Below are 27,263 nucleotides of genomic sequence, written 5' to 3'. Positions count from 1 at the left end.
TGTCCGCATGTGCAACCCTAGTGGGCATTATGCCACCTACATTCACTTCTGGTCCACAGAACCCTTCAATCCCAAAGTTCACAAGTATGTACTAGATCCCTGCAGTAGCCACTGAGTGAAAAGAGATGCAGAGACATGGACTTTAGGTGGCACTGCGGTAGAGTGCTGAAATGCTAGTTTTCTGCAGGTGATGCTTGAAAGGTTACAGTGACAACGGGCATACCCAGAGAGATGAAAATAACACAGCAGTAAGGAAAAGTGGAGCCTTGCCACGTAAACTCCTGGGATTGCTGAACTCCTGAGTGGACAGAACTGTGGCTGCAAGCAGTGGGGAGGATCCAACCATACTCTAAGTAGCCCTTCTCCACCAGAAGAGCTACTTAAGTTGGAGGAAAGCTCCTTATTAAACTTGAATGAATGAATGTTGCTCAAGTGAAACGGTAGGATCCACAGGGATAATTTAAAAGCCTGCAAAAGTCTACATGAAGAATAGTTAAGACATTGCTTTAACCTATGTTCTAGTAGGATGAAAAACAGGAAAATGGGAACCTATATGTAACAGTACAAGATGCCTCCACCATTTAAGAGATAAAATTTAGATAAGGTGCAGAGGCTTAAGCTTGATCAGGACTGTGGCATAGTGAGGAAGAGGGGTCCTTTCCCCTCATCCTATTTCCAAAAACTGAAGCCCCTGGCAATGGGGCTCTTGAAAACAGTACAAGGACAGCGGAAACAGGTGGCTCCCAGTCAAGTCTCGATCAACATCCCTAACCCCCCACCCAGTGACAGTTGAGAATTGAGAGACTTCGCCTCTAAAAAGGCAGAGGTGTCCCTGTGGTGGACTTGAGATGCTTTCAAGTCTAGTCTGGCACTCTGATTACCAACAGAACATCTCTGCTAGTAACAATACGGGAAGCATGAAGACTACTAGAACGAAAACAAGAATCTTGTAGCCTTTTAAAGATTAATAGATTTATTGTAGCACAAGTTTTGAAGTAGAAATCCATTCCATCAAATACATGAAGTGTTGCTATCAGTTGGCAGAGCAACATAACACAAGTACATAGAAAACAAGTTTGGAAACAAACATGCTTAATAAAAAGAGAGAGGTTCTAACTGTGTTACCAGAATGGAATAGTGAAGAACACAAAAATGTTCAGGTTGACGGCTTGCTTGATGATGAGCCTTGAACCATTTTCAATTAGCTCAGTTTCTAAGGCGGCTGACATTTATATAAACTTGCAAGAGGAAGCCTGACAGGGCACTTACTTTCAGTCTATTGTTTCTGGACTATACCGTCTTCCTTCAGGTAACCAGCAGAAACTGTTATATGAGTTTCATTTTAATAGTCACACCAATGAACAAGTCCATGCTTTCACAAAAAGCAATTACTTGCAAAAGCAAGATCTAAGAGTTAATATAGAAAGAGAGAAGCACCCATGGAAAGCTGTTCATGATTACCTTGAAATAGCAACCACCTTGTGGTAACACCTACAAAACTGCTTAGATGAAAGAGAAAACAAACATAACAAGAACAAAATGTTTTCTTTTTTTAAAAAACTCTTAAGTTTGGTCCCAAGCCCACAAGATGCACCTAAAATCCAAGTATTTCTGGATAGGCAGCCACTGTTGTAAAGTGTGAACAGAATTAAATAAGCTAAATTACCAACTCAGATTTGGAACAGGAGACAAAGATTAATCATTGCTATTTGGCTGCTTGAGGTCATGGTGGCTCCTTCACCAGAGGAAATCAAAGTCCAAAGAAGTAGTAAATCAATACAGTGACCTTCTTTTGAACCAATCCCTAAATTGTATGGGTGCCTAATATTTAAAAGCCAGCACTAACAGCTTGCTTATCTGAAAAAATTTAATTAAAATTACAAATAAATCTTAACAGGTGATTTTCAAAACTTGACGTCAACGACCACTTTATATTCTGCTAGGCAAGTCTCCATTACAGCTCGTCAAAGATGCCAGCATTCTGTATTTTCATAGACTGATCTGCCTCTTGAGCACAAGTCAATCCATGCAAAAGTTTCTCACAGGTTCTCTGCCACTTACCCTACACAGGGAGGGAAAAATATCATTAGCAAGAAAGAGAGATGATGACGCATCAGATTTACCAAAATCATTCAAATAACCACTTATGGCATGTCAACCTACACTGTAGCACAAAACAGCGATGAATATATATGCATCAAAAATCAAAAATAAATCCCACAATGCATTTCCTAACCTGTTATGCCATTATAAAAGTAGAGTATTCAACTGAACAGTGCCAATGCATGAATATCAGCCTTAGTACAACAAATGTTGTGGAGGTTAAAGGAAATCTTAATTCCTAACTGTAATCCACTCACTGCAAGGTTGACAGAGAATTGTACCGGGAGTGGGGAACCGCAGCACCTCCAGTGCTTTCTCTTACCAAATTCATGGATCTGGATTAGACTGTACAGACCTAGTTTAGATGGATCTATATAGTCGCTATTTGCTTTCAGGCACACAGCCACGTAGCTAATATGTGCTGTCAGAAAAAAATATAGTGGTCTGGAGAATCTAGACCTAAAACCCACAACAGTATTAACCTTTATTTGGCTGCCAAAGCACACACAATGCATGCTCTGAAGGCTGCTCTAATCACACTTTTTAAAAAGCCCATCAGTGATACTAATCTACCCTCAGACTTGGTTGATCCTTGCCAAGGGGTAAAAGATTGTAATACAATGTTTCAAAACCTACTGTGCCGTGCATACCTCTATTTTATCGCAACAAAAATCACATCACTCAAAAAAACAAAATGGACGACATTTTACGGGTTTAACGAATGCTATGATAGTACTAAGCTGAGACTTTCCAGAGTGTAATGGAAACCTATATCTGAGTGCTGTGAACTAAAAAAAAAAAAAAAAAAAAAAACTAGACATAACTAAATGGAAGCATGTTTTTCGTATCTTTTATAGAACGGAAACCTTGGTTCATGTCTTCTGGTTGCCATCATCTTCATTTGAGCAGCACCTACAACACAAAGAACAAGTGAACAAGCAACTTTGCTTTCCTTGAGAATGGCTTTAAAATTATTTAGCCATAAGGCACGCTGCTGCTACTGGAGTTGACATGACCAGTTCTTTTCACTACTTGTGTAACAGTGATATGGAACAAAGGTGGAGGCAACAGAATTGTACAGCATCTGTGTTGGACTGCCACCAGATGTGCAAGTTAGGCTGGAAGCGTCACCAAAAGCACTGCACCACATTACTTGTGTGCAAATAACTATCATGTAATCTACTTCTTCGAGTGTCAATGCTGCATTCTGTCTCCTGCACGAACAAGAAATGTTTTGAGTAAGTTGAGAGAGAAATACGTTTACTACTCATCAAGTAACGTTAAGTTGAAGGAGACGGGGGAGAAGTTCAAAGCAGGCAGGTGACAACAGCCACCCCGTCTGCCTTCCTGGTGGTTCACTATGTTGCTGTGGTGGAGATAATCTCACAAGGAGCGCTCCACAAGCGGCATGACTGATCGCCTTAAACTGTTCACATTGGAAGCAACTCTGTTTTTTTTTAAAGCCTATTTAAGGGACTATTATAAAGCGCTTGGTTTCATACAGCTGTGGAACATACACAAAACGTACAGGAAGAGATCGCTTTTAAGAACTGGATCGGCATTCATGAATTCATTGATTTGGGGGTCCTCACGATGAACAACAAACTACCGTTTACGTTGCTGCTAAATGTTTATCTACACATGCTGTCAGAAATAACCTTGTTGGGAAGGTGAAGTTGGTGTCTCAGCAAACCAGACCCACTGGAGTAGGCGTTGAGTGGCCTGTGACTTGCCTTCCTTTGTCTCTCTCAGCACCATCAAAAAGGAAAAGTAAGAGAAACAGCACAAACATTAGTTAAAACCTGTATCCAATCCCAAAACCTACAGGAATAAATTTCATTACAATGAAAGCCGACAGTATCTGTAGGGTGCTTGGGGGGGGGGAGGAACGGGGATATTTATACTACAAAGTTGGCAATTAGCCTTAAAATTTTCAAAGGACTGTATTGTTTAGTAACAGATTTAACTAACGTACTATTAAAAATGAAGATTTCTTCCTGTGGATTACCTGAGTCGGCAACACTGGAGACAAAAGAAATCTTTTAAAAATGGCTACCAATGCCTTGTTCACAAAAGACTTTATTATCTAATGATGCATACTGAAAACATACAGAAATCTGCATGGTCCACTTTACATGCAGCAGAACAATCTTCACTTCACAATAAGTGAATGTCAACTGTTTTATGCAAGAGACAACACTTTAAAGTCACATTTCTTAAAGAAAGCTTCATTTACAAAAGAAATAAAAGGTAAAGAAGCAATTACCGCTTTTAAAAAGCAGCTGCTTTGTTCAAGAGTGGAAGGTTTATGCCTGTATTGAAAGACAACATGATCACAAATAATGAAAACAATGAACAAATTAAAAACACCTTTAGCATAAAGCAGTACACTTTCAAATGACATACAAATAGCTAAAACGTTTATTACGATGTTTTCTATCTGGCCGTGAGATAAGGACTTTCAGAATCGGAGTTCGATATTTGTTGTTAGTAAATGAAAGCTCTTCTCTAAGCTCTGGGTCTATGCCATAGTGAACTGTATTTAACAAAATGTATATAAAGTCTATATATACAGCAAGTTGATTTCTTAAAAAAATGATGAAGGTAATAAACAGTACACTGAAGGCGCTCTCTCCATCAAGTGCCCACTCCTCCAATTTTTTTTAATGGGATGACCAAACAGAAGTGGGAATTATGCCACAGTTGTAATGCCAGAAAACAAAAAACAAGATCATTTATCAAACATGCAGGGAATTCTGCTACAAAGCTATTGACCCTCCTTTGTCAGTTGTCTCAGTACAGTAACTTAAACACCAGTGATGTTGATGGTTTAGCTTACCTTCAGTGTACTGAAAGTTGTACACAACCTGCTTTAAAAGAGGAGACCATCCCTGCGGGCAGGCTCAAGAAGGAACAGACCCCCTTCGGCACTGACTACACCAAGGGCATGCTGCTGTGGCCTGCACGCACACACCTAGGAAAACGTGATATAAACAGCATTTATGCTGGCCATTTTTCAGAGACAAAAATGAAGCCAAATCTGTTAAAAACTAAAATCAACCACCCGGTCTTACTGATCTTTCTCTGAACAGGTTTCCTGTTCTAGGTTAACGTGTATTCTGCGTGTGTTTAGATAGGAACTGCAATCATATACATTAGGCGTTGTACTTTTGTGCAGTCTTGGCAATTAAAACAGTTCTACAGTGAAAAAAAAATCTTCACATGAGAGACAGAGATTTACTCTAACATTTCTAAAAGAAATATCAGCCTTGGTGTTAATTCAAATATACCATTCTTTCTCAACTCTGCAGGGAAATTATTTATATGTTTTATGTACACTTATAAACTGCTGTGAAATTTCATCAGTCTTTGTATAATAACTATTCAAACCCTTTGAACTTCTTCGCTGGATTTAAATTTTCTCCTGGATGAAGGCATGCTGCAGAGCCTGATTGATACTAATCCGTTTAGCTGGGTCTAACATAAGGATCTGGTCCAACAAGTCCTTCAGCTGGTGAACCTTTTTACGCTGGTCTTCAGGAAGGCGCTGGCACCCAATTAAATCTGCCAGCAGATCTTTTGTTGGATTAATGGTGCTCATGACAGTTACTTTTTCCTAGAAAGACAATGGAATCAAGCACTTAGTTTCAAGAAGTCTAAGAACATTCATAAAACTGAACACATTTCTAATTAAGAGCAGAACCTGTCCATCTTTTCCACAGGACACAAACTCATTCAAGAGCCAAATCCAACACCCAAGCTATATCTTACAGAATTCTATCTAGTGAATTATAAATGTATGCATGGGTGTGGAAGAATTACACTCCTGATGCACCCCCCCCCAAGCAGACTTTTACGAGGTTGTGGGCTGAATAAGGAAGGCATAGAAGGAAGAATTCTATTCCGTGAGCTCTCACGGTTCTTTAAATCCAACCCACGTTTGTTCAACTCTCAACTTAATGCAAAGAGTCAGCCACTCTATAACTAGATGAGAGAATGGAGATCCACCTAGACAGAATTTATAATTAATGACAGGCAGGTGCTTAACTGCAAGCCTGAAAGTATGAGCTGATCAATATACTCCTCCAAACATCTACCTTGTGCATACTCAGTAAGACTGATCTGTATGTAGAATGCATTTGACAAATACAACTGCGATATTAGTAGATCTGCATTGTCCGCTAAATCATTTTCTTGTTACAGAAACTTTATGTATGGGGCCTTTTCTGCAACAAGATCTGCATCAAATTCTAGGAGAACTTGTCACTTCTGCCAAAAGCCAGCACATCATACTGTTGCAACTTTTAAACTGACAACAAATGTGGCGGTAATAAAAAACTTTATAGTGCTGAACTGGTTGAACCATAGCAATGAACGAAATTTCAAATTCTATAAGCAAAACGCATGCAGAAATTCCCACAGAGTAGCTCACACTTACCCTTTCAGTTACTTTATCTACCTCTATATACATAAAGTTGAGATTTTGATCGAAGTGTTGATCTTTGAACACACCCTTTCGGATCATCTGCCAATAATAAAGTAAAAAAAATATACTGCCTTAGAGTTACAGCCACATGTTAAGTCAAAAAATTGAAAACACTAATTCCAAGAGGAAACCTAGCAATAATCACATAGTAAACTGATAAATTAAGTAGTTTCCTCTATTTAATTGGATCTGTATCCTCTCCTAACTTTAAAAAGCTCAAATGAAGAACAGGAACCTGCACAAATGTCCCGCTAACAGAACTCTGGGCAATTTTCACCAATGCTCCTTTTCCTACTACAGTCCTCCAATGCTCCCTCCACTTTCATTCCGGGGGGGGGGGGGGGAGAGGTTACGCAGTGTAACATTTCAGGAGTAACCAGCTGGTGGTGATAGGGAAGAGAAAGGGAAGTCCCATTCTGCTGATATAATTCACTTTTGTGAACATTTACTACAGAATCAGAGCAATGGGGTGCTATAATAAAATAGCCTAGATCAAAAGCCTCACAAGGTGCCTTCAGACTGCAACCTGGGACTTGTCTTTGTAGAGGGAAAGTTTTACAGTAAAAATGAGCTCTCACTAGTTTGCTTTGAAGGGATGATATAGCTACTGTCTGAGCATATCCCAAAGATCATACTGATTCCTACATAAAGGAGAAAAAATTCTAAACTTTGTCCATTTATTATAAGCACTTTATTTACCTTGTTTGGCATCTTTCCCTTGAGGTCCATAGCAAGCTTCAACATATGGTTATTGGTTTTCCCAGGAAACAATATTTTTCCTGTGTAAAGTTCATACAATGTACAGCCTACAGACCACATATCTATACCGTAGTCATAGATTTTGCCTATAACTGAAGGAGGAAAACAGTTTCAGAGTTAAAACCACTTATCTAACAGATACTGAAATTAAAGGTCACTCACAATTCTAGGGCAAGATAGCAACAAAATAAGAAGGGAATTAATTACAGTACCTAGACCACTTAAATGGGTGCACTAATTAACTGTGCCCATAATTTATTCCCTTCTCTTAGAAATATGCTGATGTTGCATGAGACTCCACTTACAGCCTTATCTGCTCAGAATGGTGGTTGAGAAGTAAAAAGGGATGGCAGTTAGGTGCAGCAGAAAGTACACAGGGCAAAAACATGTAGACTATATTGCACCATTCATTGGATAATATATCAAGTGGACATCTCTAACTGTCCATTCAGTTATGAGAGACCAAGTCTGGATGCTACGATCACACATACAGGCATTCCACACACAACTCCATTGTTGGCTAAACGCAGAGGTGAGCTGATGAAAAGGGAAGAAAACAATGGGACCAAAGAGGGGAAAGAAGGAGGGAAAATGGCAAGGGCTTTGGGGAAGGAGAGAGCAAGGTGTATGAGATGATAACCGCCAAGGAGACAAAAGAAAGCAAGAGCAAAGGGAAGTTGTGAATGGCACTCACCCTCCCACTCAGCTGTAGCCTGTCTTTATGTTCACATTTCCGTACACATTCCCACCATATGGCGGGCATCTCACACTAGTTGACTAGATGATTATAAAAATCTAATTAAGCACCAAGAAATGTTATGAGGCACAACTTTTAATTGAATGTATGCTTATCTTCTTCATAAAGGCATTAATTTAACATGAATATAAAAGGAGAACTTGATCAACAAAAGCATTTCACTTACTAATTTCAGGAGCTCGATAAAATCGACTGACAAGGTATGGAGTGATGTCATTATCAGCTACATGTGAGGCTGATCCAAAGTCACAAAGCTTTAGAATAGTTTTAGATTCATTTACCTAAAAAAAAAAAGACATCTCATTTCAAGTCATAAACTACAGCTATGCATACTAACAGCCAATATCAGTGCTGATCCCTCCCAAGCATTCCAATATATGTGAATGCATTAAGTAAATATTTAACTTTGATTACATTGGGTGGATTACTGTTTTCAGAGGCACCTCTGGACCCCAGCTGTTCCACAGAGAGAATATTACTTTCATGACCTATGTGTAGGCACTGCTGAAAACCATATGCTGGCCTAGAGGGACCACGCGCTCTGATGCATCAGGGATTTTTGATGCTGTTAGCTGCTTCTACAAGTAGAAATCTCAAAAAACCACTGAAGGGGATGCAATCAACCCCTCAGTAGCCTCTTTGTAAGACGAACCACTTAAGTTGAAGGCAGACTACAAAACCCAAGTCGAATGGTGAGGTATCAGTACTGTAGTGAACACGTGGATATATAAAAGAACTTTGGCCTGAGGAGTGGTAGGGTAAGGAAAGACTCCAGCCCAATTTCTGGAAAAGCAAAATAAACAGTAATGCTGAAACTTGCCAGGAATGACAAATTCTAGTCAGATTGTCCTAATCTAATTTCCCCCCTGCATGTTTATTGTTTTTAATGTATTGGAACCCAGATGTCCTGACACAGTAATGAATCCCTGCCTATTCCCTGTAACAGCAAAGCAGCTTATGCTAAGGCAATCACTAATGGTACCAAAATGGATCCAGTCACAATTATAAGGAAAGCCATAAGAAAGCTACTGAACTTACTTTTCTCAATAGGAGATGAGGGCATGTGTGAAATCTCTCAATACAATGCAACTGATCCACACGGCAAGCCAGGCTCTCCACACTGTAGTGGCATACTGGTTCAGTCACCACACAGTAACTTCTTCTAGTAGCTCAAGGCAACAGCAATGGGGTAGTTCAAACATGGCTTAGTGCTATATGAACAAGCCTTTAAAGAGCCTAGAAATCACTCACACTATCCCACCTCCATTCACACACCATGAGCTTTTCAGATCCTCAGTAAAATACAATTTGCCTTTACATTTGAGCCAGTTCTGCAAAGTAGAATTCCCAGCCAGGAAGGAACCAGTGTCTGGAATCCTGGTTTGCTAGCCTAGCACATTCAGATTCTTTGGAATGAACGTAAACTACGGTTTTGAAAGTACTAGGTCACAATTCACAAGTGGAAGAGGAGGCAAGAAGATACCATGCCAAGTGTGCCCCAGACCTCTTATACTAGCTGCCAAAAGAATGGCTTGACATAACAGCCAACCCTTGCCAGCATGCAGACCAGGCTTCAATTAAGGCAAATCCTCGTTTTGCAGTTCTGAGAATCTGACTCAAGTTTTTGCATCTTTCAGTTTTGGGGAATAAAGCAGGGCAAATGGAGACATTTAGGCACATTACTATATATTCCTTCAAAAACTAAACATTACTTACCAAAATGTTATCTGGTTTTATATCTGCATGCAAGATGTTACATCTTTTTAGAAGTTTTAATGCCAGAAATAGCTGCTGACTATAGGATCGTACAGCCTTTATATGGAGACCAACATCCTTTCCATACTTCTTCAGAACCTCTCGCAAATTCATACTTTTAAACGATGAAAAGATACAACAGTAGAGGAGACAGGAAGGTAGGGAAAAGACAAAACGGGGTCAAAATATATTTCAAAAATACTGGGTTAGATTCTCTTAAGCAAAAACATTTAATTAGAGGAAGATCAACTCCTGCAGTGGGAACCCTAGGAACCCGCACAATATACAGCACTTATAAATACTAATGTACAAGACATTCATTATTTGGGTCAAACCAGAACTGAACAAGACTGACTTGAAAAAAAAAGTATTTTAAAATACATTTCAGCCCTCATAAGCAGACAACTGAAAAGAAAAGACTATTGACAGAATCTATATAAAAATCTAACAGTTTGTATTAACACTATGGTTGTTTTTCAGCCTTCAAAATTCATCATCATTTCAAGTAAAACAGGATTGAACCATAATTCTAAGAACACAAAGCATCATTTCCAGTATGGAGAACTGCCTCTGTATTGGCAACAGAAAGATCATGTACAAATGTTCCCACTGAATGTCAGAATCGATCATTTTCCTATTTGAGTTACATAGGACTTTTTTTTCTATTTCAGTTCTTAAAGCCCAAATGAAACTTTTATAATCACTTTTAATTCTCCCACTCTATGTGCATATGGAAGTTATAAAGAAAAACTGTGTAAAATTTAATATGTAACAGTCTACAATACATTGTGTACTATATATTTACTTGTATTACAAATATTGTTGTTGGCCACAATCTTGCCAATATTCTTCTTTACACATTCGGAAAAAGAATTATTTGAGAACTAGGCAGTAAGATTAAGAAGATGATTTTTAAAAATTTTAAACAATGCTTTAAATTTACTTTTTAAGTCTCACCTGAGTGGTTCAAATACCAGACAGAGATGCTGCTTGTGATAAAAATGCCTGAACAATCGTAGACAGTGGAACTTGTCATCTGGGTCTGCATCATTGAGTTTTTTCAAGAATTCTAATTCTTTTAGACCAGTTTTCTGCCTGAAAAGAGATTAATTTACTGTAAAAATGCAGCAGTGCCTAAAACTACTAGTTTGGAAACAAGGTAGCAATAATAGTAGTATAAAAGCTAAAAAGATTGACACAACCTGAAGCTAACCATGACTAGCAGGTGACACAATATTCTGAGGACAAGGCAAAGCAGAAGAAGGCAGAACTGCGGCAACTGAGAATACAAAGAGCTATTTTCTCCGACAACTGGCTGCTCTGAGCAGTTTCCAATTTGCGATGGTGACTGAAAACAAATGCAGGAGTGGAACTTGCACTATGTTTTGAAGGACTAGATTCAACTCCAGTAGCAATATACAGACAAACAATACTCTGGGGCTATAAACTTTCAAGAGTCAAAGCTCCCTTTGTCAGATACAAGTAGGAATGGAGATTCCTGAGGCCTTCTATCCCAGAGAAAAAATTGGAAGGGTATTGCAAAGAAGGGAGTTAAGGATGCAAGCCCCAGCAAGGGAACAACAGAATGGAGCTTAACGGGCAGAACTCATGATCGTAACTGGATGGGAAACAGCCTCTTCTTGCTCATAACTGAGTATGACACAGTTCCGTTCTCTCTAGGGTCACCATATTCTTTCTCCCAACTCTTTCAGGAGTAGGCTGCTTGTGAATAGCTCCCTTTAGCCATCACACAAATTTGCAATCAAATTTACAAGCAAAAGAAGAAAGGAAACACACAGTACTGGCATTGGATTTTGTCACATGTGTTTTAAATTGTTAGCTCCCTTGGTGGCCTTTATGAAAGCAAAAACCCAAATAATTAGAAATGAAATTTTACAATGCCATGAGTAATTCTGGAGGGCATCTTAAACCTCAAAGTATTCCAGTTTTCAGATAAGAGCACATAAATTATTTTCCCCATAAACCTAACAATTAATATGAGACTGATAATGCTAAGTACAGCACACAAAAAAAATTACTTCTCAAGTATGCATGTTAAATTTCACAACAGGTTTTCTATTTGCATATTGAATACTGAAACTACTATAAGATTGGGGCTTCCTTGCTATGATATAGGGGCCACAACCAGCCCACAGATGCTGGCTCATTGTAACTTATGATACTGAGAAAACCTTTACTTACATGAGCTCATTGTTCCTGATGATTTTGACAGCCACTTCTTGATTTGCTCTTGCCATATCTCTGGCCCTTACCACGTTACTGAAAACTCCTTGCCCAGTATAACCATACACATTGTAACGTTTATCTAGAACTTCACCAATATTAACACCTAGAGAGTAGGGGAAAAAAATTACTGTAGAAGAAATTTGCATTGTACATAAAAGGTGGTGGAATAATTAATAACACAAAGTTTCTTGTATACAAATAACTATACTGAGTAGGGGTCGCCAACACAAGTAGCCTGTGAAATACCACAGCTTACCAGCTGGTACAGAGCAGTTTAGGCACCCCTCCCCCCCCCCTAGAAAACCTAGGAAAAGATCTGCAGTGGGTTTTTTAAAATAGCTTTTATTTCATATGATTTTTTCTTCTGCAGTAGTCTGAGGTATGTTCCTTACTCAGCTCTCATTAAAGTAAACCCTGGTAACCCTGATATAAAGACTATAATTACTTACCAGGGAGTAAATTTCATACAACTGCCTACTACACTAGGCATAGGGAGAAATTCAAATTCTATACCACTATGCTCATGATTCTCAGTAGGAGAGATTACAAGGAAAGCACACAAAATTTGCATGTTTCACCCCCTACTACCACTAAACTAATTCTGAACATGGTTCCAGAGCATGGATCAAAAAATCCACACAATTGTACACACAGGCAATACTTCCACAAACCTGGGAGGACCTCAATATTTGCAGAAAATTTAAATTTAAAAAACCCCTTAAAGTTAGGAAAGAGATGCTTGAGCTTGCACCAACATCAGAATTTCAACAAGACCTATGAATTCTAAAAATTGTAAGATTGGCAGACTTGGCAGGAGACATATCTACCCTTTACAAACAGTAATTGTTGGTGCTCTTTAATTCTTCAAGAATGGCTGGCAAATTGGAAACAGAACTCTTTGCAGCCACCTTACAGGCACAGAACGCAATGCCTACTGGGGAGGATCCCAGTCAGTGTCCTTTTAGAACCTCATTCCTTGGGTCTCAGTTGTATGAAACATGCTGACGTTTATTTTCAGAAAAAACTGAAAGAAAGCAAGCTACACAGGAGTCACTTCAAGCTAAACAGAAGAATATTATCACGTTATTTCAATTGTGACTGAGGATAGTTAACTGACAGCTATACTGTTTAATGCCATTCCAGAGGCTTATAAAATAAATTTATATTTAATAATTCTATCACACGTTTGTTTCAGGAGATGGCATGTCATTATTATTTTTTGCTTTTTTAATTATTTTTTAATTATTTTTTTATATTAGTTTAATTTAACAACAGTACTTCATCAGCAGATAATGTAAAGGAACTGTTGTAGCCACACTCACGGTAATATCCCTCTGCATCTGTCCAGTTATCCCTGAGATTAGGGTTCTCTTTGAAGTCTTTTCCAATGCCCGCAGCCCTAAGGCGTGCACTCTGAAAGAAAGTCATAATTTAGCCTTATTCTTCATGTTCTACATAAATAACTAATTTAACTAAAAATCTATGAAACAAAATAAAATGTAGCAATTGCGTTATATTTCTAAAAAACTAATTAAGCAAATCTACGCTGGTTGCCAAAGCATGTCTAACTGATCAAGGCACTTTAATTTTATTTGCAAATGGTGCTTTATCTCTGACAAGGAAGAAGATACAATTTATGGGGGGGGGGGAGAAGAATCTTTGGCTATAAAAGGGACAAAAACAACACAAAAATACAGATCTCAAACACTCACAATTAACTTCACTGAGAGATGCACTTTTTAATACTTAGGTCAACTGAATACTATTCAGTAGTTCTGGAGTAACAATTCTTAAGATGGTCAAAGAATTACATCCTATAATGATTAATGTTTCAGAAATCTGCTCAATTACCTTTAACAAGTCTCTAATATATGGTTCTTGTTAAAAAAAATAGCAAAAGTAAATATGATGAACATTATTGCAATGTATTTGTTTGTAAAACTACCTACATCAAAATATGCAGCAAACATATCATCAGATTCTGTGAACATATCAGGTGCTGTGATTTTCTTCTGAGATGAACCTTAAAAAAAAGTTTGTATTATTAATACTAAAAATATAAAAAATGAATACATTGAGAACCAAAATGGGTAGTGCAACAAATTTCCATAGACAGAAATTCTATATTGTTTTTGCCTTTCTGTATCTCAAACTTTGGCTGCAACCCAACCACAACTACGCCTGTTTAAGGCCCTAAGATTTCATGGGACAAGCATCTGTAGCAGAGGTTAGCAGAAACTTCATTTAGCTTATTATTCTGTATTGGGGCTTGCTGCTAATATTAAACTTGTGTTCTGACTGCCCCTCACACTCTTCTAATGTACTACAACACTAGCATGTATAATGCTTGCAATGCTACACATACATGCTGATAAATAAGCTGCACCGTAAACTCCTTAAATCAGGGTCCCCAACCTTTTATCACTGGGGACCGGTCAATGCTTGACAATTTTACTGAGGCCCATCGGGGTAGTCTTTTGCCGAGGGACATCGCCGCTGCTGCCTGAGTCCCTCCTCCACTTGCTTTCCCGCCAGCGCCCCTTACTTCCCACCGCCCGCTGGGGGTTGCTGCCAGCAACAGCTGCACAGTGCCATGGCGAGGAGGAGCTCAGCCGGTAGCGACTGATCCACGGACCGGCACCGGTCCCCGGACCGGGGGTTGGGGACCACTGCCTTAAATACAGATCTTCAGATGAGAACATAAATCCTTGCTACCCTAAGAAGTCTACAGAAATGTTATTGAAATATGACAGCTCAGACCTCCAGCTATTCTTATTTTCTGGTGACTGAGCAGGGTAGGGGCATGATATTATTTAACTAGGATTCTACAAATAACTTACACAACCTTCCAATGTTTTCAATACAAGGGTGCTTAACTTTCAATCATAGCTGTCTTGCCCTCATCACACATTTGACTTGTGGTCACATCATTCTTTTAGAACCTCATAGAAATACTGCCCACTCTTACCATTATTTTGCTCAACAGTCATGAGGTTGTGTTTGGCCTTTACTGAGGCCTCAAATGTGTCCACATTTTCCCGTTCGTACTCTTTAACATCTGCTGCCACCCGTTCCAGAATGTCATCAGGCGAATTTGAGCGACTTCGGGGACTGCTCTGAGGACTGCTTGGTTCAGATGGCACAGACAAGTTACTGTCTTCAGCTAAATACTTGTATTTCTAGGGAAAGAAAAAAAAATATTGCACGATCTTGATATAAGACAAAAATAAGATTCTCTAAGCTACAGAATACTATATATCCAATTGCTGCATAGTCACTCAATCCTTAGAATACTGGCAGAAGGTTACTGTTCAATCACCACTTGCATTAGTCAATGTCAGACTGTCAGCAGGCTGTAATAACCCAGCATTCAAGTCTTTCAATGTGTCCCTTGTCTGCTCCCTTCATTTACAGTTCCTGTCCACACATGGGAAACCATGGTTGGAAGTTTCTGATGGTAATAAAATATGTCAGAAAGCTGAACCGATAGCTTTTGGAATTGAATGGCTATGCTTATGGCCGATGCACTTCATATTCCAGTTACAGAGGAGGAGTCCTATTAACAAAGGCATTACCCACTCTCCTGCCCCAATTCCCACCAAACCTCTTGCCCTGTCATGACTGGCTCTGAGCTTGACAATGATTACCCTTGTCAAAGATCACATTGCTTTAATCAGTCATACCTACCCAAATTTCACTGATTTCATGTAACTCACTGGGTACAAAATTGCAGGCTAAAAGAGTGACTATTTTAGAACCCACACAGCAGAGGCAAAAGTTATCATCTGGTACATTAAAGATGGGGCAGAAGGTCATTTGTGAACAACCAGTCACTCTGCATGCAATTAAAAGCAGTTTTCCACTCCTCCTCCAGCGCTGCTATAATCACTTTCTTTAAAGCTAACACATAAGTTTCTATCCTTTTTGTGTTGGATGGGGAAGCAACAGCACCCTTTTCTCATCTGCCTCCTCCACACAAACACCTGTTCTAGACTGGAAAGGAGCTATTGATCATTTTTTTCTCAATCAAAACTCCTGTTAATCTCTATCAGAAAAACAATGATGACTACATAGTTTTCCCCGATAGGCAAGTTACAATTTGGGTTGCTGGTGGTAACTTCTTTGGAGAGAAAAAGAAAAAAACAGAAGAGGAATGAGCACATGCTCTGAATTGCTCTAGTTTGTGCACAAGCTGAGTTTATGACTAGCTTCCCTGGCACTGTGTAACTAGGTCACTTACAACAGTGGTCTGCAACCTTTTACAGGCTGCGGACTGGCGGCAGCAGGGAGGGCAATTGCCCAGCCGCGCATGCGCAATGCGTGACCAGGCCACGCATGCGTGTTTTCAGCCACACATGGCGCATGTGCATTGCACGCGCACAGGCCTGCTTCCCTCTCCCCCCCCCTCCCACAGTAAGAAGCTTGCCAGGCCGCAAGATTGCAGCCTGGGAAGTTTCTTACTGCGGGGGGGGGGGGGGGGGGAGAAGGGAGCCGCAGCCCGGTGGTTGGGGACCACCGACCTACAAGACACCACTAGGAGAAGTAGCTGCCAATGCTCCTGAAATAAACTAAGTACCATGTAGAAACATGAAGTCTTCTCTGCCCTGTTGAACTGCACTTCAAGAGTTCAGTTCATACATATTTTTGAAGATAAAAAGCTATATTCTTCACAACCACTTACACAGGTGCTACTGGTTTTAGATAAACAACTATTTAAAAAGCTAAAATATCAACTCATGCAATATTTTTTTAGGTATTTGTAATTTCAAAAGTATATGACAGGTTTTGACAGGACAACACAGATGACAATGTTTTTACCGTATTTACTGGTGTAAGGAGGAAATCGGATATTGTGAGTGTAGAAGTAAGCACCATTATATACCTGCACAATTGCTTGCCTCTGTAACCTTCTCTGTTCTATAAGAGCTTCTTCATCTTCTTCTTCAACATCAAAGTCTTCAAGGCTATGTAATGATTGACACATTCTACTTTAGTCAAGGAATTTATATGCAATACACGTGCAATACATATTTGCCCCAATATGCCATTTCAGAATTTCATTTGCTTATTTGTGTAGAAACAAAAATAGTAATCCTTTCTGATTTTTTTTTTCATCAAGTGTCCACTTAGCAAATTTTAATTTTTCCAAAATACATAAATTGCCTGTTTTGTTTTGTGCTGAAGGGAAGTATTAGGCCTTTTGCACTGAGGTCAGCTCCAAATTTGGTGCCCTTTAGGACAACAGACTGCGACAGTACTGGCAGCACCCTAGCCAGCCCTAGAACAGCCCCCTGGGCAAGACCTTTGCTGAGGTCTTCAGCCTAAAGGAGGAACTCAGAAGAACCTAGTGTGCTGCACAGCCGTGAACAAATCACCAATAAGTAAAGGAAAGCAAACTTGTTGTGTTGACAGTAACTTAGAAACTGGACATAATTAGGAGCAAGATATAGCTGATTGATGTGTGAGTCTGGCAAAGAGTTGTCAACTATCTATATTAAGCACTGCTCATGAACCCACACACACTTGAAAGATTTTCTCAAATCACAGCCCCTCAAGTAACAAGAGATAAAGAATTTGTTAGAGGGAATAAGATGTCTTCTCCCTCTAGGTTTCCCACTGGATCTTCAAGGGAAGAAGAAAAAGAGAAGATTTATATACCCATTTTCCTCTACGTTAAGGACTCTCAACGCAATTTACAATTGCATTCCCTTTCCCACAACAACAAGCACTTTGTAAGGTAAATGGGGCTGACAGAGTTCTGAGAGAGCTATGATGGCGCCAAGGTCACCAAGCAGGCTTCACGTGGAAGAGTTGGAGAATTAAACCTGGTTTCTCCAGATTAGAGTCTGCCACTCTTAATTCACCACACCACACTGGTTCTTAGTGTTCTCAATGATTGCTATTGCAAACAAAACTGACACCTTCTCTCTAGCAACATCAGTTCTTTAAAAAAAAACATGCACATAGATTACTATTAATTTGTGGAGGGAAAACCATCAATTTGGAATTCTTTTCTTAAAATCTGGATTTTTCCTACAAATATTTGGTTTTCCATTGATTCCTAGAACTTGATACTTTGGATAGATCTTGTTATCCACTTAGAGGATAACATAAATATTAACACTTGCTTCGCATCTGAAAATACTGCAGGGTTTGAGAAATAATACTTCATTAATTACGTTAAACTGCTTATAGAAGTGTAATTTTATGAGGTATCACCAAGTTAATTCAAATCATACTTTTCATCTGATGAAGAATCTTGTTCAACTTTCATTCCTTCAGATAGACTTCCTTTAAATTTATCTTCTATTTTGCTCCTACTCCTCCGCCTATGGCCACCTCGTGACCTCGATCTTCTCCTGAGACGAGATCTACTTCGTCGACCCCTATCTCTGCAAAGTGTGAAACAATATTTGAAAAAAGGTGTAAGACAACAAAATATTATCTTTTGTTTAAAATACTTACCTGTTCTATCTTAGGATAAAAATTTGTTTAGCAAAGGGCTTATCTGTTACTAAAAGATGCTAATATGCAATAGCCAACAGAAGCCCAAGATAAAGTAATAGACACCTTTTATTATCTGAAGTAGCAGATAAGAAAATTATGGAATTAACCTACTGAAGTGGTTTTTAACATATGGATTGGGACCCTCAGGTGGATTCCACCTATAGGACCATGAGTCTTTAGAGGCAGTCTTTTCTGTTTTATGGCAGGGTAGATTCCTAACACAAACACAGATAAAGCAAAGGAAGCCAGTTTCTTCTCTACCCTTTCACACACAAAGAACAGCAGAACTATAAGAAAACATCACTCAATTGCAAAGATAATTCACTTTCAACACAAGCAGGTTCAAAGACCATCCAAACAGTCCTACAAAAGCTCCCCCTTTGCATGGTCATTCCTTGCCCCCACCAGTCAGCTGTCCAATACTGAATGTGAACTTCTAGCACAGAACCTCCCATAACTCTGGCTCCAGCTCTTCCAGTCACATGTATGTGTGCATAAAATACAGTCAAGTTGCAGGTAACTTATAGGAACTCCATAGGGGTTTCAAGGCCAATGGGAGGCAGAGGTAGTTTCCTAATTTCTTCCTCTGCAGGGTCTTCCTTGGTGGTCTCTGATTCAAGTACCAACCTTGCTTATCTTCCAAGATTTGATGAGACTGGGCTATACTATACCATATTTCATCTCCTCCCATCACATGCCTAAGCATTACTGAGAATTCCCGTCAAGTTTGCATCTTAGTTAAGTCTAATACTGTTGTCTGGGCGTTAAAGGTGGGCATCGAAAATGTAAAGAGTGCTAGCATACTATGTCATTTTGACAAAAGAACTGTTTAAAATATTATTACATGACATACAATGCTTATTTGTACTTACAAAATACTGTACAATGAGGTCAATGTGCATACCTCCTCCGAGGAGATCTACTACGCCTTCTTGGAGACCGGCTACGGCGAAGAGGTGAACGTGATCTTCGCCGAATGGGAGATCTGGATCTTCTTCTGGATGGGGACCACCTAGGTGGGCTGGCATCTTTTGATCTTTCACGTCTAGAAAGGATATCATCCCTAGTTCGTGTTCTTGAAGTTGGGAGAAAAAAATACGGTAAAAATGAGTGTACAGAAATGTATTAGTTCCCTTGAAATCTTATTCAGAAACTAAAAAATATCATTGATTTATGAGTCTTTACACAATTAGTTTTTGCTTTCTAGTTACAGAAATATTTTATTATTACTATCTTAGCAGGTACAGGAATAGAAGTGTAAAATGTCACTTTTAACAGAGCCTAAAAGGTCTATTTTAATAGCAGTCCCTACAGAGAATTTAGTTCTTAAAATTAATTACATATTATTTTTAATAGACCACATCTTGGAAGCTGAAAATTCTAAAATATGTAATCCTATTCAAAGATTACATAATTAAATCTGTGTAAAGTATATAGCTCACATATTTTCTAACTGCAAAAATGGTTTCTTGTATTAAGCCATTAAAAAAGAAAATCATTTTTTCAGCATCAATTAAAGGAGGCAGGATATACATATTTAAATATAGTAAATAAAATTTAATACTGAAATTACCTTGGTGAGGAAAACCGCCTCCTTTCTGATTCTCTTCTTTTTCTCTCTGCTGACCTGCTCTTTGCTCTTCTACTAGGAGACTTGTTTCGAGATGGTGATTTGCTCTGCTTAGATCGGCGATCATTAAGAAGAGGCGATCTACTACGTCTTAATTTATCACGCAGCTTTGGAGACAAACTTCTTCCTTTAGGGCTGCGGCCCGGTCTCCTAATAGGAGATCTGTTTTCTTTCCCTGATGAAGCATCTTTTGAAGGAGACTTAGTAGGTTTCTTTTCTTTATCAGTCTCTAGTCTCCTGGATTTTCGATCCTTGGACCTTGATCGTCTGTCTTTGGATTTACTTCTTTGTTCTACTGGAGATTTGGATTTTTTGCCACGATCTCTACTTTTACTTTCACTAACAATTGGAGATTTTTTACGATCTCTTAATTTATTCTTATCCTCTACTTTAGTCTTATCCTCGGGAGGAGATTTGGACTTCCTATTTTTCTCTTGAGAGCGCCTTTTAAGGGTTGGAGATTTGGACTTTCCTACTTGGTCTTGTAACTTATTTTTTTTAGAGGGGCTTTTGGATTTTCTTCTCTCTTTCGATTTACTTCTAGTTGTTTTCTCTTTGACTCCATCTATTCCTGACTTACTTTTCTTTTTATCAGATCTATGTCGAGTCCGTTCTTTTGATTTACTTCTGCTCCGTTTCTTTGAAATAGTTTTGTCTGCAACGTCCTGCTTTTTGATATTTGATGATTTAGTTGTAGATCTAGTCCCATTTCTAACTTTGTCATTGATCTCTCCCTCTTCTTCAGACCCTGACTCATAACCCTGCAATATTAATCCCATCCCTGACTGAACTTTTCCTTCCATTAACTCATTTTCAAGTTCAGCCTTTAGCAGTGCTCTTTGTTTTTCCAAGTCTTCTAGAGGGGCTAAGACATCAATTTTAGTTCTTTTTGCCGGCCCATCTTCTTTATCAGAAGCATCAATAATAACCTCCTTTCGTTTATGTTTCTTATGCTTGTGTCTATGCTTATGCTTTTTGCCCTTCTCTTCTTCTGCAAGAAGTTTGTGTTTCTTATGCTTTCCTCTATGTTTGTGTTTCTTTTTTTTATGTCTGCTGTGCTTATTTTGAAGTTGGTCTCCTTCTGAAATGTCCCCATTTTCTTCATTTGCACTCCTCTCTGAAATATCTACATCTTCAATTCTGTAAACATGTTAAAAAGATAAATTAGTTATTAAAGACAATATTTTAAATGAACAGGACAGTAATTGTCTCACATTCTTCATTTAATGGCTTGTTTTTAAAAATGTGGCTTTAATTGCAAGCCACCTTGAGCAGGACTCTGGAGAGATGAATAAAAGTACCCTAAATAAATTCAGAACATTCTTAATTTGCTCTAAAACTTTTAAGTCACTGAAACATTCACTTTGATGTATGGAAACATCAAGATGCCTCATACAACAAAGCCAGGAAAGTCCATATATACTAGTACTTGGATATAAGATATCAATAGCATCAGGGATTATTTGTTACTACTTCTGTTACAGATAGGGAAGCTGAGAACCACCATGGGTTGTAAACCATTTCCTCTGGGCCTTTCCTCCCACAACCCATACCTCTTCATCACATGAGCTGCTGCTAAGCAATTATTACCCTAATCATGCCGCATAACTGGCTTTCCATTCTATTCCCTATAGTAATATCACAGCACTACAGAAAGGGTCTTCAGAAAAGGCCTCGGAAAATTATTATCACCATTGCAAATATGAATATTCAAAAAGTTAATAATGTTAACATTTTAAAAATTAACTGTCTCTGTAGACATTATTCAGTGTAGATGATTAACCCTTAAACTGCATTAGTTTTACATTTTCTACATAAAATATTAACTATATATTAGAAAATAAGCATTTTTGTGCCATAAAATTAGGTACATTCCATCTTACTTTTTGGTATCTGGAGCAATCTGTCCCCCTTAATAAAACAGTAAGGGAGGTTGGGGTGGTCCGAGTCCGGGATCAAAATCGCCGGATTGGCCCCTTGTCCCCGGACTAACAAGCGGAGAGGCCAATCGGGAGGCGCAAAGCGCCTCCCAATTGGCCCTCTGACTGTCAGTCCGCCCCTATGGCCCAATCAGGCGGCATCTTTTAGACCAATGAAGTTTTAGTCAAGATATAAGCTTTGAAGTGTATATACACCTAGTTATACAATGTACACAAAATCATGCCTTGAATAAAGCTTTGTTGGTCTTAAAAGTGCTATTGGACTCAAACTTTGTTCTGCTGCTTCAGACTAAGAGGGCTACCCACCTGAATAAACCTGATACATATTTGAATTAGAGCTGCCAACAGCCTGGAGGGAAAAAAGGGACAGGGCATTTGCCTCAATTTCATGAAAAACTTCAGCTACCCATTTGCACACATTAGGTGCATATTAAAGATACAGAAGATATTTTTCCAGGCCAATTGCCAATCCTAATTTGAACATACGTTCAACTGTGGTTACATTCTATCTACTAATCACTATGTTATGCAGGATTTCCCCTTCATCTTTATTCTTATTTAACTAGTCATAAATACTTTTTAAAAGCACACACAGAAAGCCCCTGACTACAGGCCAATAGTTCATAAAGGTAAAACATGCCACTAAGGGACAACCAACTCATGGCCACCCCATAAACTTCAACCTTATGAGGTTTTCAAGGCAAGAGATGAGCAGAAATGGTTTGCTATTGCCTTTCTCTGCACAGCATAACTGAATTTTGTTTTTAGTAACTGCTGTTATATATGCTTTATATTTTTAATTTCATTTTTAAAAATCCCAAACATTCTCATGCTACAAGATGAAGTTAAGAGTGTTCAATGATATAAAATTATAAAAAGCTTACCTAAACTTTCTTACTATTCATAACACATTTTACAAATTAATGTATTTGTTTTGGAATGACAACTAAATAATTTGTTTTGTTAGTACTAGTATCATACACATGTAGATGAAGTAATTATCTTTGTTATTCTAATGTAACAACATTTGACTGTTCAATTAGCAAAATCCAAGCCAATGGCCAACATCAGGACAACTAAATGACCCCCCTCAATAAAACAGCTGATTGGCATGATCACTAGTTTCCAAACAGGACTCTGAAAGCACTTTTCCAACAGAATTAACAGTGGAGACCACATGCATGGCATCTATTAGAACGTGAAGTCTCTCATCCAGCTAAGAATATGCATGTGGAAACCTGCTTCTGCTGACGTAAGTTAGATGAAAGCAACTAAATGCAAAACACTGCAGGTAAAAAGAATCCGAAAGGAAGACTATTTAATAATCAGTGTCATCTCAAATTATTTTCTAATATATATGTTTTATAGTAAGTGTTCAAAATACAGATAATCACAAAAACACTGTCAATTCTTTGTACACCTGGAAAATCACCTAAATAATAGGATCAAAACCCTCTCTGAAGTTTAAGAGCATGAGTTTGGACATGCTTCAGTTTACCTTCACAGACGGTGAAATTAATAGCATCACTACACAAAGGAGTCTCAAAGACTGTTTATGCACTGGGAATCTCACTGCCCCAGCTCCCATGCAAGAGCACAAATCAGGGGCGGATGAGGCACACCGCTCTCCCATGCGTGTGCAAGAAGAGGTGGGGGCAACCTGCCATGAGTAAAACTCCAGCCTGAAGCCCGGCACGAAACCTCCAGTGCGTAAATTGTCAAAGCAGCTTACAATTGCCTTCCCTTCTTCTAGCTCTTCAGATTAGAGGCTACCACTCTTAACCACTACACCAAGAGCACAATGACAGCTGTCTCAATTTACTACAGAGTAACACTTTACTGGTTATTTTTATTTTAAAGTTAAATGCTATGAGTTTTATATTGCAATCACCCAAGTATTTAGATTTGATGACTGCTAAATTCAGTTTTCAAAAACCAAACCATATTTTTAGAAATCTGATATTATCTCTTTTAAAAACAATAATGCCAATTCGACAAAGCTATAGCGTTGAGATTCCCTTATGGCTGTTGAGATTCCCTTCCCCCCTCCCGTTTCCACTTTACCTGTTGGTTTCTCTGCCCCCTCCCCAGCTTTCCCTCCTTCCCAAGCAAACACACCACTTACCTGTTGGTTTTCCAACCTCCCACCCTAGCAACATACAAAATACCTTTGAAGGAAGATGTACACTATTACAATACGCACACAGATCTAGTTTATACACATATTCTTAGGGAGGTGAGAAATCATCATGAAGTACTGAAACAAGGCTGAGCAGACCCCGATGCAAATGCACACAGAAATTAGTTACCTTAAGGCCAGTCACCAGCTGTCAGTATAATTTGCATCACAGCACTGCTATGATGAAGAGCTATATGCATATCAACTATCCTGAACTCTTAATAAAAAACTAATAAAAGTCAATCTCATAAATCATAGTCAAGCAAAAAGATGATCTATAAGTGTCCAAGGCCAAGATAAATATGGAAATTGCAGTTGTTATATACCTCCACCTTACGTTTTGTTCTTCAGCCCAAAAGAATACTGGGAAATTCTATTTAATTTTATTATGTTCAGCTAGAGATATACATTTGAATTCCCTTGGAAAAAAAGACTGAACATGTCTGCAATATGAATCTAAATTTGGATGTATAACAGTTGCAGTATAAGCTAACACAAAGTATACACATAAATGTATTTAAAAGATAAAATTCTGCACAAACAGGACAAATGTTTTCTTCTATGTGCTAACTAGTTATTCGACTTACACTAAAATAAATGTTACCCAATGCACTGTTTTAATGTTTGTCCCCTTATAAAGTAATATGTTGGCACTGGGTAACTAGCCTAATGTGAAAACAGCTCTGATTTTGTTAAAGAGTCCCTACACAACAGCAGCCCTCATCCAGAGTTGCTCACATAAGGCAGACTGTCCTCTTTTTCCTGTAGGATAGGCAAATTCTATTCAATTTTACTCAGCACAGTTCCACCGAGTTCAAAGGGTCTCAGTCCCAATTATGCCAGCAAAGGACTATAGGTTTAGAATCACTGTTGAAAATGGCCCAAAAATGGTCAGCCTACCATCAAAAGCATGTCAGCTTTTTTCTGAAATCCTGGCCATAAACTTCTATCTTCTATATTAAATAAAAGTGAAATATAATCCAGCAGTGAAATTTAACAGGTGAGTTTCCCCCTCAGATACAAGTTTTCCCATCTTTTTTCTAGTTAGTACATTTTGCAATGTCTGAATTTGTGCATCACAAGCCAAACTGCAACTGCAACCAGTGTGAGCTCCTAAACCTGCATGTTTTTCTCAGCATAAAAACACGGACAGAAATCTTCCCAGCAAGAATTCTAATTTGGATTAAATCCCAGTTTAGAATCCCAGTCTGAGAGAAGTAAACAACCTCTGATTTGTTAACGTTTATATTAAGACCAATAGAGATTTGATCAAGCAGGGAAGTTTCCAATTCAATTTCATGCACAAAAAGGGAATATGCAAGCACAGCAACCAATTGTGATGGCCAATTCCAAACCAATCTGTGTAATTAGTGAGTTGCAATGCCTAAATTAAGTGTTTACTCACAAACCTTTCCCAAGCAGAATTTATTATAGAAGACTTGGGACAAGGGATGCATAGCCTGTCCTGTATGAGTTTTGTGGGGGGGGGGCAGGGGGGAAGCACACAGGGGCACAGGTCCTGTAAAGTTCCCATTCTTTTGAGGGATTGTCTATACAACTGTGTATGATCCACAATGTCTAGACAAGAAATTTTTCCAACAGTGTTATAAACTTATTTTCAAATGTAATTATACACATAGTTCACTTCATTTATACTATGTGTACTTACTTAAGAACAATTGCCTGACAGAGTCAAACAGGATACCTACTTTCATAACTTCACAGTTTCATCAGTCACATATGCCAGTGTAACGCGAGACTTATTTTTATGTCACCAGCAGATTTTCAGACACATACAGTTCTACAGACTGTTTTATGTAAGGTTCTCTGTTATAATGTAAACCACCCTGAGCCTCCGGGGAGGGCGGTATAGAAGTATGATAAATAAAATAAAAATAAATACATAGCTGCTTTTCTACCAAGTCATATCAGTCATCGGTACAGTCCACGACTTTGACTGACAGTAATGCCCTCCCCCCTCACAGCACCTCAAGATCCTTTACTAAAGATCAAAACTGCGTCCTTCTGCATGCCCAAGATGTGGCTCCTGAATTTATGTTTTCAATATCAAGCTTTCCCACAAAGCTCATATTCCAAAAAGCACCGCAGGAAATGAAGAACGTTTAACAGCACGTTGTACTGTGTAAACCATTGTGCAGCGCCGCTTTCTCAGCAAAGTACGTTACACTTTAACAACTTTGGGCCGACTTCAACCGAGTTTATTACCAAGGCGACAGCACAGGAGCACAGCCATTACTTGCGTGTGTAAGAGTGGTGTGGGGGAAGGAGGGAGATTTAGACATGTATTCCATAATTATCGCGTTCTTTTAAGGATCTTCCCGGAACCCTCAACTGGGCCCCGGGAGGAGCGACTCCCCGCTAAGCGATGCCCACAGAGGCCTAAGTAGAAAAGCTGGGTGGGAAATTGGGGCTTTTTTTGGGGGGGGGGCACGAGGAGGGGAAGGAGCGCGACGCCCAGCGCGAGGAAGACGCGCCAGGCCCGAAGGAGGCCTCCTCGCGACCGTTATAACGGCCTCCCAGCGGCCGCTCGCTCTGCAAGGCCGTCCCTGTCCTCGGCCTCCCCCACCCTATCGCGTCCCATCGCCCTCCGCTTATCCCTCACCGAAGATCGGCAGGCAATATGGCAAGGCCTACAGTTTGCTTTTAAGTATCTCCCCCCCCCCTCTTCTCCCTCTTACCCGCGACCCCTCAGCGCCGTCTCCACCATCGTCGCGGCCGCCATTTTGAACTCCCGAACTCCTTCTCCGCCGCTGCCGAGAACTGGTAAAGAGACTAGGCGTGGCGCATGCGCGGTAGGCGGACAGCGGAGAAACTGGCCGAACGTTGGGCCGCCTCTCGCCAGCGACCGGAAATGAGGTAGACAACCCGCGCCTCGGAGG

General features: G+C 39.3%; 1 protein-coding gene across 9 annotated transcripts; it reads right to left on the bottom strand.

Annotated features, from left to right (window-relative positions):
- Nucleotides 1-955: 955 nt before the first annotated feature.
- PRP4K (pre-mRNA processing factor kinase PRP4K) lies at nucleotides 956-27,221 on the bottom strand. Of its 9 annotated transcripts, XM_077353086.1 has the most exons (20): nucleotides 27,063-27,221; nucleotides 20,188-21,384; nucleotides 19,519-19,689; nucleotides 18,347-18,499; nucleotides 16,990-17,071; nucleotides 15,076-15,286; nucleotides 14,057-14,130; nucleotides 13,430-13,520; nucleotides 12,063-12,210; nucleotides 10,818-10,955; nucleotides 9,822-9,975; nucleotides 8,272-8,386; nucleotides 7,289-7,440; nucleotides 6,542-6,628; nucleotides 5,624-5,719; nucleotides 4,943-5,077; nucleotides 4,370-4,415; nucleotides 3,762-3,846; nucleotides 2,970-3,015; nucleotides 956-2,062 (listed from the first exon to the last, which is right to left on the bottom strand). In XM_077353086.1, the coding sequence occupies exons 1-16, from the start codon at nucleotides 27,104-27,106 to the stop codon at nucleotides 4,976-4,978; spliced, it is 3,015 nt and encodes a 1,004-aa protein (XP_077209201.1). In that variant the 5' UTR covers nucleotides 27,107-27,221; the 3' UTR covers nucleotides 956-2,062; nucleotides 2,970-3,015; nucleotides 3,762-3,846; nucleotides 4,370-4,415; nucleotides 4,943-4,975. The 9 variants fall into 9 exon arrangements, with proteins under 9 accessions (XP_077209201.1, XP_077209198.1, XP_077209196.1 ...); XM_077353083.1 differs by having other exon boundaries at nucleotides 4,943-5,719; XM_077353081.1 differs by having other exon boundaries at nucleotides 3,762-4,415; nucleotides 5,494-5,719.
- Between the last annotated feature and the right edge of the window lie 42 nt (nucleotides 27,222-27,263).

The sequence above is a fragment of the Paroedura picta genome, chromosome 9 (assembly GCF_049243985.1).
Source record: "Paroedura picta isolate Pp20150507F chromosome 9, Ppicta_v3.0, whole genome shotgun sequence".
In the NCBI taxonomy this organism is placed as follows: Eukaryota; Metazoa; Chordata; class Lepidosauria; order Squamata; family Gekkonidae; genus Paroedura; species Paroedura picta.
This window is presented reverse-complemented; position numbering and strand designations above follow the sequence as displayed.

Excerpts from the sequence above, each read along its gene's own strand:
- PRP4K (XM_077353077.1), bottom strand. The coding sequence starts at position 27,106 with ATGGCGGCCGCGACGATGGTGGAGACGGCGCTGAGGGGTCGCGG. Across the intron at positions 7,441-8,271 it reads TTATCGAGCTCCTGAAATTA|TTATAGGCAAAATCTATGAC; the intron begins GTAAGTGAAATG and ends TTCCTCCTTCAG. Across the intron at positions 5,720-6,541 it reads TAGATAAAGTAACTGAAAGG|GAAAAAGTAACTGTCATGAG; the intron begins GTAAGTGTGAGC and ends TTGTCTTTCTAG.